Here is a 16,843-nt window from a genome sequence, read left to right as displayed (position 1 = left end):
TGTGATACACGTTAGCTATTTAGAAAGGCCCGTTTCCACATTGGTTAGTTAGTGCTATTTCGTACGTTTAGTCAAACGATTTATGACAGTAACCTATCTAAGTTTGCAATGAAGTTAGTTTTATGAGTATACATAGTCGCTAGGCAAATAAGTATTTTTGAATGCCTGACTCAAGGGTTACGAGTATAGCAACGAACTCGTTATAAATTTACATCATTCTTTTTAATGTTAAAATAGCGTTAAAGTTGCTTTCTGTGTCTGAAACGAACGATATTAATTTTAAAGACATGTTGTTTTAAATAGTGTAATAAATGTAATAATTTAAGGACTCTAAAAAATACCCATTAAAATTTTACCACAAAACACACGCTTTCTTTGAATGAGGATTATTGAGTAGTCTAAAAACTTGAGAACTCGAATAATTAGCTACTTGCTACTTGCCGCTAAAAAATGTTGGAACTCGACTAATCACTAGATGAGTAAACGGGCCTGTAGACTAGAGTTGCAAATGAAAAAAAAGTGTTTAGTGAAGTCAGTACTCAGTAATTCTACTATGTTGCCCGCATCACATCATGCATAACATTTACAGTTATTTATTAGATATATTATTGTATTGATTCTCTTTATTAACATGTTTATTACGTCTTTAATAAAAGATTGCTTATAAAATTGTTTTTCACTTAAACTTCGTCTTGCCCTATTATAAATAATAAATAAAATTCTTTATTTAAGACCATCGGGGATCATTGGGTTAGTAATTACCTTAAAATTAAATAATCTTATCTAAGTGTTAGAACTATATACATAACTATCCTTAATAACTATAACTATACTATAAATATATATATATATTTATTTATTTATTTATTACTGCGTGCGTGTATCAAGCAGCAGTTATTCAGATACAGGCAATCAATTCTGTCTGCTAACATTCTCAGAATGCCGTTGGAGCTCACTCTGCGCACCAGGGATGTAGCTCGCTTGCGCATGGTGGTGTTGAAGCAACACTCGCGCCTCCGCGAACATCCCCGATGCACTACAGAATTTGGGCAGCCCCATCAGCACTCTGAAAGCGTTGTTATATTGAACACGCAGAGCGCTGTACCGTTTATGAGTATAATCAGCCCACAGAGGTTGCTTGTGTAAAAGGTCGTACAGTAAGCCCTAAAAAGGGTTACTTTTACATCTTTGGTGCAGTGAGCAAACCTGCGAGCTATCATGTTAGCTCTGACGGACAGCGCTCTGCGTTCTTTATGTTGGGGCCAATTTGACTGGATATATGTAACGTAACATGGCTACCATAATATATGAGTAAAGCGTTAATGCTACGGCCGAACTGTAAATTAGATAGGTGACATGTCTGTATTAAAATATTTTACAGTTTAGTTATGACATCGCCTCTTATCACAAAAGCAACTAACTTTATATGAGAACCAGGTCATCTTCTCTTACTTTTGCGAGTCAGGGGCCATAATGATGAGGAATTTATTAATGTAAATCACAGAAGCCAAATTTGAGCATTTTCCCGAGGGGCTACAGTATGGGGTTCTTCAAAAAAGGAGCGTACAGGTTTTTAAAGGGTCGGCAACGCGCGTGTAATATCTCCGGTGTTGCAGGCGTCCATAGGCTACGGTAACTGCTTACCATCAGGCGGGCCGTATGCTTGATTACCACCGACGTGGTATAAAAAAAATTTTTGGTACCTTAAACATATTAGGGTCAAACATCGCATCTTTCCTGTGAGTGAATATAAATAATAAGTGAATTCATCCTTTAATATGACGGTGGCTACTAAACTTACTAGGAATAATAGTTTATAAAAAAGAAATGTATTATGTCGTAATATATTCCCTGACCTTGAGGTCTTCGAACGCTTACGTCGACCACGCGGTCGTCTAATCGAAAGTGCTTATTTTCATTTATATGCATTCTAAATAAGACCTTATCTGTAAACTATAAGGATTATTCTACTTTAAAGTAGCTTATACATGTTTGTCATAATTATATCGCAGGCAACCTCGCCTCACTAGGTAACTGATAGTGATAAGTCAGTATGATCTGAGCGCCGAGCCTACTGCTTGGCTACGTCATGCTCGCATAATAAATGAACATACAATTTAACAATGTCGATTTTAAGAACGATTGTGCGCATTCGAAATGTAAATAAGTGCCGTATGTCGTGTATGTTGGTCCAAAATGTAAGTATTGTGACTTTTTTGTACAACACGGTTTGCCGGTTCGCGGTGCAATGTACAGATGAGGTTGTTTACATTCGGTTTTAACCCAGAAAGTACATCACTTCACGCTTAGTTACATTATTAAATTTATTTATCGTATGGCGGTTACACACTGGCAATATAAATTACAGAACATTCAAAATGTACAATTCTGCAGAATATGAACTCGCATTCTTTGTCAGGTTTTTGAAGTTGTCTTTAATTTAGATGTGAGTATATAATAATGTAATATAAAACTTTAATCTTAATTTAATTTTATAATTTTAATTATTAATGGATATTTGAAATGTGTTGATTATTTTTATATTGTTTTATTTTACTTTAATTAATGATTACTTTAATGAATTGAACATATTATGTACCTAAATCCAATTATGACGTATAATATAAATAAATAAATAAATAAATAAATATTATAGGGACATTAATATTAGGGGAATATGTAATATTATTATAAATAAATGAAAATGAGTATGAGTATTAGTAGTAGTAGTAAAGGGGCCCACTGACTATCAGTCCGCCGGACGATATCGGCCTGTCAGTTAGAACAAAAATTTGACAGTTCCGAACAATGGACAGGCCGATATCGTCCGGCGGACTGATAGTCAGTGGGCCCCTTAAAGTAGCTAGGTACTCATTTGTACCGAAAACAAGGGCTGAACTTAAACTTTTGACCGATACTGTAGGTAACTATAGTTAATACATACTAAATACATACATGTATAACTGTATTTTACTTTTAGAACTCGACAATGGATTTTTAGTTTTGCACAACAAACTTGGTACACGGAATATTTATTTTCATACAAAACCTACTATTTTTGAAAGTCCGTTAAATATATTTGCCTCATATAACTTATAAATACGAATTGACTGACACCTCATTCAAGAAAATCGGCAAAGCAATGTCAAAGCTACCGTAGAACACACACACACACACACACACACACACTCAAGTACACATATGCTAAAATTATAACTCTTCCCGAAGTTGAGTAAAAAGGTCATAGCAACAAACAACTTGTATTTAAATAAAGTCTGTTTTTTTATTCCGTAGACTAAAATGACGTTTCATGTGTATGAGATGACATTTCTTAGTACCATATCAAATGTCATTTTAGTCTACGGAATAAAAAAACAGAATATAAGTAGGACAATCAGTTGTTTTTAATAATGACAGATATAGTTTTAACTATATTTGTGTAATTTTTATGCGTAGGTATCTTATAACGCAATGAGCTGATAAGATGTGTTTCAATGTTTTATCAAAATAACTAAATAATGGGTGTAATCAAAGCGCGATAACACAATCCAAATTATCATGTTGAGATTGTTTATTGAAGATCATTCAAATTCATAAAAAAATATGTGAATATGTTTGTTTTTAACAGGTTTTGTAAGTTTTAATGGTAGTTTACACTGCATGCACGGAGCTGCTAAAAGTTCTGGTCCTGGACGAATTTGTAATAGGACCCACGACCCAATTCGAACAATGCTTATAAGATATCACTGCCATACGATACCGATCTGTCCATAGATCTAGTATATTTCTATAGATGCGGCCTACCACGTGCGCCCGTAAGGGATAGACATAGATGACGTCATAAACGTGGGGATACCATATTGGTAAAAATTACCCCAATATTTGATATCACGTTGGGGCGATTACCCTGGAGGCAAAGTTAGCTTGTTTGACGGTATTAAAAAATTGTTAAATAAAATGTCTTTTTAGGCGTATAAACAATGAAATACCTCCTATAATTCGCGCAGGTGGTACAAAACTAAACATGTTTAGTAAATAAAACTTAAAATAAAATGTATTATGGGTTTTAATTTAAAGAAATCACAAATCGCAATCACACCAATTAATGTACACCACATTTTTTAATCTTAACATTTGTTTTTTTTTTGGAATTAGAAGTACGAAAAAACTTCGAGGATTTTCATCTGGTATCCCTAACATGATGGTTATGCAGCTAAATTAAGAAGAAGTTTAAAAATGGCTGACCTCAGACTCCTACCTACCTACGTAATTTGGGCGGATAATTTTACAAATAATGTTTTGTTAATTTGCGTAAATAATTGTGATATTTTTATTGACATCGTTTGATTCTACATTGCAATGAGTGTAACGTAATTTTACGATGTTATTCTCACATATTGCGTTAAGAGGAAGGTGTAAAATACCGTACTTACGTGTGAAAGGTTATGATCTCATATTTTTGCTCAGAGCGGCTATTACAGAACAATTCACCATTATTTTATCATAGTTCAAGAATTCAAAACGCTAACCATCACTATATTTCATAAGAGAAAGCACAATTTCATACAAAACAACAATAACAACAAGCAACGAACAAACGTGACGTCACGTACTTATTTGTTTGCCACAACCTCGGTTGTGGCAGCGGTGGAAAAGTGAAATTATGACAAGGACAAACAATAACAGCGCTTTCTCTGCTACTCCTACTGAAAGATACATAAGACTATCCCGTTCGGTCATTTTCCACCACCCCTCATGACCGATCCAGTTATACTAGATTCATGGATCTGTCAGTGTCAAGTGACATTTCTTCAACCAAAAACGTCACTTGACACTGACAGATCGGTATCCAGTCGCTGTGTCATCTTATAAGCATTGTTCGAATTGGGCTGCCAGTGTCTCCAGTCCAACGCAGGACTCCTGGAGGCAAGTACCTAGAGTTAGAAAAATAAAAGTCTGCAACGATTTTGATAGCACACGCAGTGCAAGTGTTATTTTAAACTTTTATGAAATTATGACGTACAAATAACACATGCACTGCGTGTGTTATCAAAATCTTTTCTTGGTCTCACTCTAGTAATTTCTTGTTACCAAGTTGTTATGGATCATAACAACTCAGCTTACATATCATATCCATTACGAATCGATAACAAGGAATTAATAATTTAATAGGTTTATCCTAGTTCTACTTACTGCACTTTAGTTCTGTAGTCACTGATGTGACCGTTTTACAAAACTTCAGAGCTGGGAGTGACCACAGGTTGGTTAGGGCAACGTTGAGGTTTAACCTAAAGAAAGAGCGAGCAAAGATGATTATCACTCCTCCAAGACATTACAAGAAGGATATCGCTTTTCTTCAGGAAGCCTTCCGGCTAGACCTCAAAAACCAATTTGAGGGGCTGGAAGAACAGAACCTTGACGTTGACCATATTAATAGTATCTTAAGTAAGGCATTAACTGAGACAGCAAATAAACATCTTGGCAAAAAACAGAAGAAGGAGGGAAAGCTATCACCGGAAACGCTAGCATTGTTGGAAGAGAGAAGGCATATGAGGCATGCAACAGTAATAGATCAGAGACAAATTGAACGCATCAGTAAAAGAATTAGCAAAAATATTAGAAGGGATTTAAGGAAACATAAAACTAAAATTATAGTCAGTACAATTGAAGATTGCAGAGGGCCAAAAGTATTCAGAAGGAAATTAAGAACAGGAGTAAAGGAAATAGTCAAACTGAAAGACAATGATAACAATTTGGTAACGGACCGTGACCAAATTGTTAAAATTGTTGAGGAGTTCTATGGCACACTATATTCATCGCAATCAGACGCATCACGCGTATCGTCAATAGATCCGAGAGCACCCCCCATTCCTTTGGAAGATAACGAGAACATACCGCCAATAATAGCCAGTGAAGTCAGAAAGGCATTGTACCAAATGAAAGCCGATAAATCTCCTGGCGAAGATGGCATTACATCTGATCTACTTCGCGCTGGTGGTGACCCCGTCATTAATGTCCATGTAAAACTTTTCAATCAGGTTTTGCAAGGTACTCGCACACCAAAATCATGGAAAACTGCCGTAGTCACCATCCTACATAAAAAGGGAGATATATCGAAGCTGAGTAATTATCGCCCCATAAGCCTACTTTCCCATACGTACAAACTCTTTGCAAAGGTTTTATGCAACCGTCTAACTCGTATCCTAGATGAATGCCAACCTCCCGAGCAGGCTGGTTTCCGCAGCGGATTCTCTACGATCGATCATATCCATGCGGTAAAGCAGTTAATGGAGAAAAGTCACGAGTACAACCGGACCCTGTGCATGGCCTTCGTAGATTACGAAAAAGCCTTCGACAGTGTCGAGCACTGGGCCGTGTTTGACTCTCTCCATCGCTGCTCAATCGACAATCGCTACGTTGATCTGCTCCGGGAGCTGTATACCTCGGCAACAATGCAAGTTCGGCTTCACAAACTCAGTAACCCAATATCCATCCAAAGGGGAGTGCGTCAAGGGGATACCATTTCACCCAAGCTTTTTACGGCGGTACTAGAAGACGTCATAAAAACGCTTGCATGGGACAGGTGTGGTATCAATATCCATGGTGTCTTCTTGTCGCACCTGAGATTTGCTGATGACATTGTATTGTTTGCCGAGACCCTGGAAGATCTTCAAGGCATGGTTGAAAGCCTTTACCATGCTTCTTTGAAGATAGGTCTTAAGATGAATATGTCCAAGACTAAAGTTATGACGAACATCCCCGGTAAATCGATTCCAACCATTATGGTTGGGAACGAAAGACTGGAGGTGGTCGAGCAATACGTGTATCTTGGACATATTCTATCATTTGACAAAACACATCAGAAGAAGGAGATCTCCAGGAGAATCCAGCTGGGTTGGGCGGCATTCAATAAACTAGCGGACATCCTCAAACCCGTTAACATTCCACAATGCCTGAAAACTCGTCTCTTTAACCAATGTGTCCTGCCCACCATGACCTACGGTGCCGAGACATGGACGCTCACTAAGGAGGCTGTGCATAAAATCCGAGTGGCACAGAGAGCCATGGAGCGCGCCATGCTCGGCATCAAACTTCAAGACCGAGTGAGGAATGCCGAGATCCGACGCCGCACCAAAGTGCAAGACGTCGGATACGTCATTACCAAACTTAAATGGAGCTGGGCGGGACATGTTGCCAGACAGAGTGATGGCAGGTGGGCCAAAATGTTAACGGAATGGTGGCCGCTTTCAGACGAAAGGAGTGCCTGGCGTCCGTTGGCTCGTTGGGTGGACGACATTCGGAAGACTGCGGGTCACTTCTGGATGAGATTGGCTCAGGACCGGGATAAGTGGCGTACGCGAGGAGAGGCCTATGCTCAGCAGTGGGCGATAGAAGGCTGATAAGAAGAAGAAGAAGAAGTTCTGAATCCCTTACGAAATCAGCTGTGTTATTACTCTTAAGCTCAAAATTTGTAAATTTGTAAAGCGACCCTGAATTGTAATATGCCATACGACTAAATAAATTTAATAAGCTCAATACTACCTAATAATGAAGACTATCGTATTCAACTTACCATTAACACTCGCCAAGAATTTGTAGACGTAATTTTGTAATCGGACACAACCATCACAACCCATGTAGCAAAGTGACGTCCGTGACGTCATAATCACGACGCTGACGTCATAATGACCTGTAAATGCTACTTGGGAAACGTTTACCATTGCCCCTTAAAAACCTTAAAAATATCATCTAGATTTGATCAGATTCAGATCAATATGCGGCTCATTAACTTATTTTTGCTTCTGCTTTTGGTTTGCTTCTATATAACATGGTGGGGCTGATGCCACACAACTAAAATGTCACACAACTTGGAGACTTACACACAGTACACTACACACGGGTCATTTACCTGGGGCCCTATTCGAGATGCACAACTGTCAGTTTCGGCTTCAACATCAGTTCAACAGTGGAATGAATCATTTGTTCATCAACCGTGGAAAGTATCATTTGGTACAACCAAAACTCATTCATTGAAAAAATTATTCAACAAAAATCAACTTTGTTTTCTTACTACTATACGGTTTAAAATGGCTCTGAACTCGTCGTGGTTCGGTTTGGTTTCGTTGTCACCTAACTGTGGATTGCTAATGTCAAATTTACCTATTCGACAACACACGATTTCTTCCATTCAACTGAAGTTCAACACGTAACGTCACTTAACGCATGTCGAATACCGCTCCTACTGTCTTAATATTTAATCAAGTAATTATCACACGACATGCACATATAATCACACTTTACACAGTACATTTCATTCCGCTTACGTAAGCACATCGTATATATATTATCTGTTGTGACCTGGGTCCCGGCAGAAAATCAGTGCTTTGCTCCAAAGAGCGAAGCGTATCACTGAGTCGTGACCCTTTTGTCCTGCTGCAACGCACACAGTTTGCACATAATTTTACACCATTTCTGTTTCATTTTTATTAGGGTATTTTCGTTATAATTTTATTTCTTCGTTAGTGTAAGTAGTAATTAGTTTTTTTTTCTTCTGATGTGTTTGTATTAATATTGTGTGTAATTGCAGCTGTACAAATAAATCTTTTATCTATCTATCTATCTATCTTCTAGACAATGTGCTTAATTAAAATTTGTCATCAGGATAGACTGCGATCGAGAAACAATGAGCCAATCAGATTACAAGCATCCCCAGGAGGAGTGACGAGGCCGTTCCACACGACGACTATACTGGACAAGATTGTAAAGTTCAAGCTTTCGGACATCGGGGAGGGTATACGAGAAGTTATTGTTAAAGAATGGTGAGTATTTCAGTAAAATGTTACTATTCAATGGATGAATTTTTTAATGATGAAAGTCTGGATAATGCGAAATGATTTAATTGTTTATGAATTTTATGATAACTATTAATAATTTATTGTTAAATTTCATTCGAGTATGAGTATGACCATTTTATCTTATTGTTTTTTTTTTTTTTTTTTTTTTTGACACAAGAAATTAAGACTAGGTATAAGTTCAAAATAAGTAGTTTAATATCCAATATTGTACACCCTAGCAGGGTATCATGTACCTACTTGGCCAATATGTAAGACCAGTATGTACAAATGAACATGATTACAATGGAATAAATGATATGATATGAAAATATTACCCATTGTTGCAAACGCCACCTTTTATTTGTATAGAATCTTAAAATATTCCTAACGCAGTAGCTAAATGGAGCCGTAGGGCTCGGAACGATACGAAAGCTTTTTCTAAGGCACCAATAGGAGCGCTCCACATAATTTGTATTGCGGCCGGTGGTTAATGTTTAATTTTGCTAGATCTCTATTGCATCATCAGCCTCCATACAATAACTACCACTTCTACATTTAACAGTTTAGAAACTCTTGTAACCAGTACCTATTGAAGATTATATCAGTTCATTAAGAATTGAAGCCTTTTATTTGAGTCGTCGAGACCTGCACGGCGGCTACACCCATTGAAATTTGTAATCAACTCAAAGACCTGAATTGTAAATCAGACAAGATTGTCTTGTGATCCATGACTGATCCACACTTGAAGGAGGTCTTTCAGTTGATAAGAGTTTAAGACAATGAGTGCTAAGAATACTATTTTTTTTGTCAACTAATTGACCGCTAAGGACGTCAACTGTAGTTCAATATCAACCCTTGTGCATTCCAACAAGGTTAATAATGACGCGCCTATGCTCCGCGCACAAGAGGCGTGGCGTTCAAAGTGTTAAGTAATATATGAAATATACGTGAATAATATACATAAATATGTTCTAAAGGTTCGTCAAAGTTGGCGACAAAGTACAGCAGTTTGACAACATCTGCGAAGTGCAGAGCGACAAGGCGGCGGTGACGATAACAAGTCGGTACGATGGCACCATCACAAAGTTGTACGCTGATGTTGACCAGACGGTATTCGTGGGTCAGCCGCTTATCGATATAGAAGCCGAAGATGGCGCTGAAGGTCAGTTAACTTAGTAACCTAACTTAGCGGCCGTAGCACGGTCGCATTTTTATCACCTGCAACGTGACAGGCAGTCACATTCTAACAAGTATATAAGCGCGAAAGTGACAGGCATAGTTACAGGCGATAAAAATGGAACCATGCTGAAGGCTGATTCAACATTGTGACAAAAGTCTGACAGTTCCCTATGGGGTGACAAGTGCCGCTGACATATTTTGTCGTTAATTAATTTGTTAATTGTGTATGGGCCAATCCCGCCCCAATGTACAATAAATTAATCGGTACAACTCAGGTCTGAAAGTCTTTTTAAACTAAATATTTATATCAGATTCTACACCGAGCTTGCCTGAAGAAGTAAATAAGGATGCTGCCACTCCAGTACCAAGCGACATAGAACACAACCAAAGAATCAGAGTTTTGACTACACCAGCTGTCAGAAGAATAGCTGCGCAGTTCAAAGTAAGTGATGTTTTGATGCCCTACTACGATATACCGAAGCATATCGAGATAAAGATACGTAAATTCAGTAACAAATGTGGTTACGCGGTTGACGTGTTTTAAAGTGACCTGCACACACTTTTATTCTTCATAACAATGAAGTCATAATTCATACTATCCGTACTAATATACTATCCATAATATTATATGCGAAAGAGTGTCTGTCTGTTACCTCTTCACGCTTAAACTTGCTGAACCGATTTAGTTGAAATTTGGTATAGAGATAGTTTGAGTCATGGGAAAGGACATAGGGTAGTTTTTATCCCAGAAATGATCCTTTAAGGGGGTGAAAAGGGGGGTTGAAGCATGGAAGTTTGTATGGGGAATCGATAAAAAGCATATTGGATAAAAAATAAACTACCCAAATAACTAACTCCACGCACGAAGTCGCGGGCAAAAGCTAGTTAGTAAATAAAACAACACTTCGCCCGCTTAGTGTTGGTGACTAACCAACATTTTTTTAAGTTTACCACTTTTCAACTTTAGAGACAAAGAAACATTAAACAATTTTATATTAAAATTTGAACAATAAGAATTTTCTCTAGTTTCTTTCAGCGAAATTATTATGGATAGGGTATTTTATTATTCATCACGCTATACCTCTTCATTTTCAGGTGAACCTGAGTACCGTGACAGCAACAGGTCGCAACGGGCGAGTGCTAAAAGAGGACGTATTAGCGCACCTGGGTATCAGCGCCGAAAAATCCAACGAGGTGCCGGACGCCGTGCAAGCTGTGCAAACACGTGCAGCCAAGGCTGAGCCGGCGGTTGACAGGACCGTGCCGGTTACGGGCTTCATGAAGGCCATGGTGAAGTCGATGTCCGAATCTATGGTGAGACTTTTTGAATCGATGAAAAAAAAAATGATGTTTGATTATCAAGATTCATAGTCAATTTGTCAAAAAAATATTTACGAAATTGAGGCGGGGTAAAATGCTCGAATGACTCAACAGTTATATTTTGTTTAAGTACTCGTAATTTATAACTTTCTGAAAAATATAAACGTGGCATTTCTTGAATACTAGAGGCACGGGAACGAATTGTTGATAGGAACAGATGTTAAACAGAACCCTTTTCATTTCAGAAAATTCCTCATCTAGTTCTAAGCGACGAATACGACGTAACAAAACTGTTTGAAGCCAGACAGAACATTAAATCCCTGGCCGAGCGGCAAGGCGTGAAGCTCTCCTACATGCCCATCATAGTAAAAGCAGCATCGCTAAGCCTCACGGAGTACCCCGTGCTGAACAGCAGTCCTGACAGCGCCTGTGAGACACTCACGTATAAAGCGAGCCACAATATTGGACTGGGGATGGATACGCCAAATGGCCTGGTTGTGCCTGTTATTAAGGTAACTATGATGACTGTAGTTCTTCTTTAGTCACTTTTTCATTTCGAAAAACTTTGTAAAACATGTTTAGTATCTGACGTGTAGGTATAATATACAACAGAGCGAAGAATTTAAAAAAAAATGGTAGTCTAACAAGATCAGTATATAACCATTCCAAAACGAAAGTAATGGTGGTAGACCGAGCCAATCTAATTCCCATCACCGATGCACTCAGTAAATATGAAAAAGTGAGTGAGTTTGTGTATCTCGGGTCGCTGATAACCTGTGACGGTAGCTGCACTGGCGAAATACGCCGTAGATCTGGCATGCCAAAAGTGACAAGATCTAGAGGAACAGAAGCGTTCGTCGTTCAACCAAGGTGCGCCTGACTAGATCTCTGGTATTCTCGATCTTCGTATCGTATACGCAGTCGAGATGAAGCTTGAAAAATGGCGACAGGGCTATGAGAACCTATAAGTCCATCCTAGAGGAGCTGAAAATCACCACACGGCTCTACAATGTGTCAAGAACGAGCACTCAGCTTTTTTGGTCATATCATGCGGTCTAAAAAGCATTACCCAGAAAGGCAGATTATCTTGGGTCAAATGGATGGCAAGCGTACGCGAGGAAAAGTACCCACGAGATGGTATGATGGTGTGAAGAGGGTGGTTGGCGGCAACATGCAGTGCGTGACCCATATAGCTTATGACCGCACACTATGGAGACGGAGCATACATGGTCGCGATCCTCAGCAATGAGGGACCGAGGAAGAAGAACAAGACTACGCAGATCTAAATGTCAAATTTTCAATGCGATTTGCGATGCGAAGCAGTATCGGTCATGAAATAAAATGAAATTTATTATTAATAACAAAGTTACAGCTTAAGTTATGTGTGTGTGTGTGTGTGTGTGTGTGTGTGCGTGCGTGCGTGCGTGCGTGCGTGCGTGCGTGCGTGCGTGCGTGCGTGCGTGCGTGCGTGCGTGCGTGCGTGTGTGTGTGTGTGTGTGCTTATTTATAGTGTAATTTTTATCCTGAAATAAATAAATCTAAATCTATAGAGTTCGATGATAGAACAAAAATTTTAATTAGACTGGCTTTCCATGAGAGAAAGGTCCTTATGCAGATGTAGCGTAGGGACTCTTTAGGCATGGAACACCGTATTATATGCATTACAGTCAGCCGTTTGCGATTGTTTAGGCGTGTTTCTGATTTTAAACCTTAAAAAAATAACAAGTACATAATGTACTTATTTTCAGAACGTACAAAATAAAAGTATACTGGAAATAGCGCGCGAGCTGAACGTTCTGCAGGAGAAGGGGATGAAAGGGCAACTCGGACTGAATGATCTCAGCGGAGGAACTTTCACGTTGTCGAACGTCGGGGTTGTAAGTATTTTAATATTATCAATCATTTAACCCTTTTCCAGGCATAGTACGATTTATTGACGCGTATGTGCGTCAATAGAATTTCAACTTTAGTAGGTATACTGATTTAAGGTTCAAATTCTGACTTTCGGGAAATGTTACTTGTCTTCAAATAAATCATCCAAGCTGGAATAATTGGATTATATTTGGTTTTTTGGGAAAACCTTGTGGATTGGTACGGCATGGAAAACGGTTGAGAGTGCAATATTTCTTTAACGGGCAAACTAAGTATTAGGGCGTCCGCAAGCTGGCGCGGTTGATCGGGTTAACGAAAAATAATATGAGCGTTGCTAACTGGCGCGGACGCGTGCGGCGGACTTAACCTACAATATCACCCGCGTGCGTGCGCCCGCTCCATGTACTTATGCACCCGCGCCAGCTATGCCAATATTCTACCTACCTACATCTCATTGCATATCTTGTTGATTTCAGGTCGGCGGAACATATGCTAGTCCTATAATATTTTCACCGCAGGTGTCAATAGGTGCACTAGGAAAGATACAGGTAAAAAATATTGTTCGAAGTCATAGCATACTTACTTATTTACTTACTTACGTCGCTGGCTCAGCGACCCGAAGTGGATCTTGGCCTCCGATACTAGGTTTCGCCATTCGTTCCTATCCTGTGCGATCCGACGCCATTCAGCCGCCTGGATGTCACATAGGTCCTTCTGGACCTCATCGATCCACCGGTACCTAGGCCTTCCGACCGGACGTCTCCCAGTTGGCAGAAGTCATAGCATGTATTTTTCCCCTCACTAGCTCGGAAAGCCGTCTTTTATCCTTTAAAACAAGCGGGGAAAAACGCATTTTATCCACTAGTGGGGAAAGTAATTTGACCTTGGATGGAGCGTGTTTAAGTAGCTTGACAGATAACAAAACGTAAAACGCTCATAATAATGGTTCGTTCGATATTAATTATCATTAGATAAATGATTTGAAAATCTAATAAAAAATACCAGATTGAGCTTTATTTAATGATCTTAAGTCATAAACCTTAAAATTCCATAATAAACGTTTGTTTTTTAATAATTATGTTAAATATAATTCTGAACGCACAAGTTAAGTCGATGCAATTTCAAAACGCATCATTGACATTTCATACGTCAGAAATGTCAACATTGACAACAAAAATTTTGCTTTAAAACTTCTCACGTAAAAATACAGAATTTCGAGAGTTTTTTGTTATAATATCGTAAAAAATGAGTGATTCCAGTTGATGAAGATGATCTAACGCCTGTGGATGTTGCACTTTCCTGGCTATAGTGAGGGGAAAAGTTTTGTGTTACACACGGGTGCAAATGTATTTTACTTCTCGTGTGTTAAAACACTCGCTACGCTCAGGATTCTCTTTTAGAACCACGAGCGAAGCGAGTGGTTCAACTATAGAATCCTTTCGCTTGCTCGTGTTTCAATTCCACACTCGCGGGTAAAATACAACTTTGCACCCTTGTATAACAAATAACTATAATTTGTCTCCTAATGGTGACTGTTATTAATACTGGTACGCATTATTGTTTTTCATATTTCAATGCTATTCTAACACAAAAAGTTAAATAATACGTGAGAAACACCTGTTACGCGTTGGAGGTGTGGTCTTGAGTTACTTATTGTTATAATGTTGAAACAAAATCAGCAAACAAGGAAAAATAATTGAATTTAAAAGATTTTTACGTCCCAAATTCAATTATTTTGCTACTAACATTAACCATTTAAAAAAAATACGTCCAAGAGCGAGTCGAACTGTAGGTCGAGCACATGATTGGCGCGACAGTATCTCGCCGCGAGATAGACTACGCGTCTTTTACTAACTGTATGAATTAAAGAGGGACGGGTAGTCTATGTCGCGGCGAGATACTCTCGCGCCAATCATGTGCTAGCCCGGCTGGTGTCCCAATTTTACTAAAATGTGTTTTTCCTTAACCTTTTAAACGCTACGCTTGTCATATGTCTAGCGTTGAAAAAACCGGGAAAATTTTGGAAAAATTTCAAAACGGCTCGTTTTTTTTCAAGTTTCTTGAAAAAAACAATGTATTTTTCAATATACTTAATTAGGAATTTAAACAGGTAGGTTAAGGTTGCATGTCTAATGTGCTTGTTTATGGCATTGACACTGTTATCATTCATCCGTGGTATTGTGTGTGACGTATTGAATTTTTCTGAATAGAACTGGAAAAAAACCGAAAAAACGAAATTTTGTAAAATTCCTGAAAAAAACATTTGATTTTTTCCGGAATTTTCATCCCTAGGCGCGTCATAGTGAACTTTATCGGAATTCACGAATATATTATTCGGCTATTATAGCTGCACGCGTCAGTTGAAGTCTTTGACAGTCAAAGGGTTAAAAAATCGATTCACGCTTGATTTTTCTCAAAGGTTTTTCAAAATCATTTAATTTCCAGGTCCTACCGCGTTTCGACGCCGAAGGCAACGTAGTGAAGGCCCACATCCTCACCGTCAGCTGGGCGGCCGACCACCGCGTCGTAGATGGCGCCACTGTCGCACGCTTCTCCAACCGAATGAAGCAGTACCTAGAGAATCCTTACACGCTTCTCTTAGATTTATAACAACGGTTTTATAATATAAAAAATATTATTAAAAATAAATGGACTTATGCTGTAATACCTAAATGGCCGCTGTTATAAATGGTCAACTTGTTTTGCTTAACATTTCTGTAGTAACCAAAGAGGATATAATAAGATAGAGCGGTACTGTCATAGTAAATTTAGTAGCAACTGTAAATTCACTGCTATCTATCGACAAACGATTAAAATTAAAAATGAAGATGTACAAAAATACCACAAAATGTATTTATAAATGTTTTATTTTATTTGCATTAATTATTTTTACTTATATGATTTTGACCCATGTTCTTTCACTGATATGCGATAAAATTGTTAAATAACAAACTAAACCGTCAACGCCATCTATTCGAGAGTAGGCCAAAGGTAGTGGCGCCATCTGTTCGAGAATCAAATTTTCTTGATTTTCGAGGCACGTCTTTTCCTGAGACTGTATATATCTATTACGGAGTATATATCTATGGTAGTAACTAAAAGAAATGTTGCTTGACAGAATGAAGGAAATCATCGTAAAGAAATGGCACTAATCCCGATAAGGCTAGTATCCCTTCTACTGTCCGTCCGCGCGCCAATTCCGTGCATTCGGAGGTCGAGGAAGTGGGGGGGGGGGGTGTGCGCCGCGTCCGTACGTACAAAATGACACCAGTCACCATCACTCTGTCATGACGCCCAACATTCCTAACATTCCTCAGCCGTGCACGGAATTCGCGCGCGGACAGTAGCAAAATTCGCTAATTATTACCACAAGTTCAGCCATAGTGAACCGTAGTACCACACAACAAGGTTGATTTTTGTTTGATTATTTTTTGTGAAGTAAGTCGTGAGTTTTGGTTGTTATCTGACGATATGGCGGTAGCTTTCGTAAAAACCTTGTGCCAATTCTTGGGATTAGTTGCAGAGCGGTACTCAGGCTCCCATGAGCCGTGGAAAATGTCGGGATAATGCTGGGAAGATGATATTTATTATATTTTTTATTTTTATTTTACTGCCAAGTGCCAAGGTTCGTAAACAAA

At 38.6% G+C, this 16,843-nt stretch overlaps 1 protein-coding gene across 1 annotated transcript; it reads left to right on the top strand.

Moving 5' to 3' along the window:
* The first annotated feature begins 2,058 nt into the window (after window positions 1-2,058).
* On the top strand, window positions 2,059-16,084 carry LOC134742904 (lipoamide acyltransferase component of branched-chain alpha-keto acid dehydrogenase complex, mitochondrial). Its single transcript, XM_063676098.1, has 9 exons — window positions 2,059-2,198; window positions 8,662-8,819; window positions 9,812-9,996; window positions 10,325-10,455; window positions 11,109-11,327; window positions 11,579-11,845; window positions 13,082-13,210; window positions 13,682-13,753; window positions 15,651-16,084. The coding sequence occupies exons 1-9, from the start codon at window positions 2,124-2,126 to the stop codon at window positions 15,813-15,815; spliced, it is 1,401 nt and encodes a 466-aa protein (XP_063532168.1). The 5' UTR covers window positions 2,059-2,123; the 3' UTR covers window positions 15,816-16,084.
* Window positions 16,085-16,843: the final 759 nt, after the last annotated feature.

This window comes from Cydia strobilella, chromosome 7 (genome assembly GCF_947568885.1).
Source record: "Cydia strobilella chromosome 7, ilCydStro3.1, whole genome shotgun sequence".
Classification (NCBI taxonomy): Eukaryota; Metazoa; Arthropoda; class Insecta; order Lepidoptera; family Tortricidae; genus Cydia; species Cydia strobilella.
Note: the sequence above shows the minus strand (reverse complement) of the source record. Positions and strands in the feature narration are given on the sequence as shown.

What these genes read in the sequence shown, in the direction of transcription:
- LOC134742904 (XM_063676098.1), top strand. Translation starts at nt 2,124, where the DNA reads ATGTCGATTTTAAGAACGATTGTGCGCATTCGAAATGTAAATAAGTGC. An exon ending in CGTGTATGTTGGTCCAAAAT is followed by an intron (nt 2,199 to 8,661) that starts GTAAGTATTGTG and finishes ATTTGTCATCAG; the next exon opens with GATAGACTGCGATCGAGAAA. An exon ending in GAATAGCTGCGCAGTTCAAA is followed by an intron (nt 10,456 to 11,108) that starts GTAAGTGATGTT and finishes CTTCATTTTCAG; the next exon opens with GTGAACCTGAGTACCGTGAC.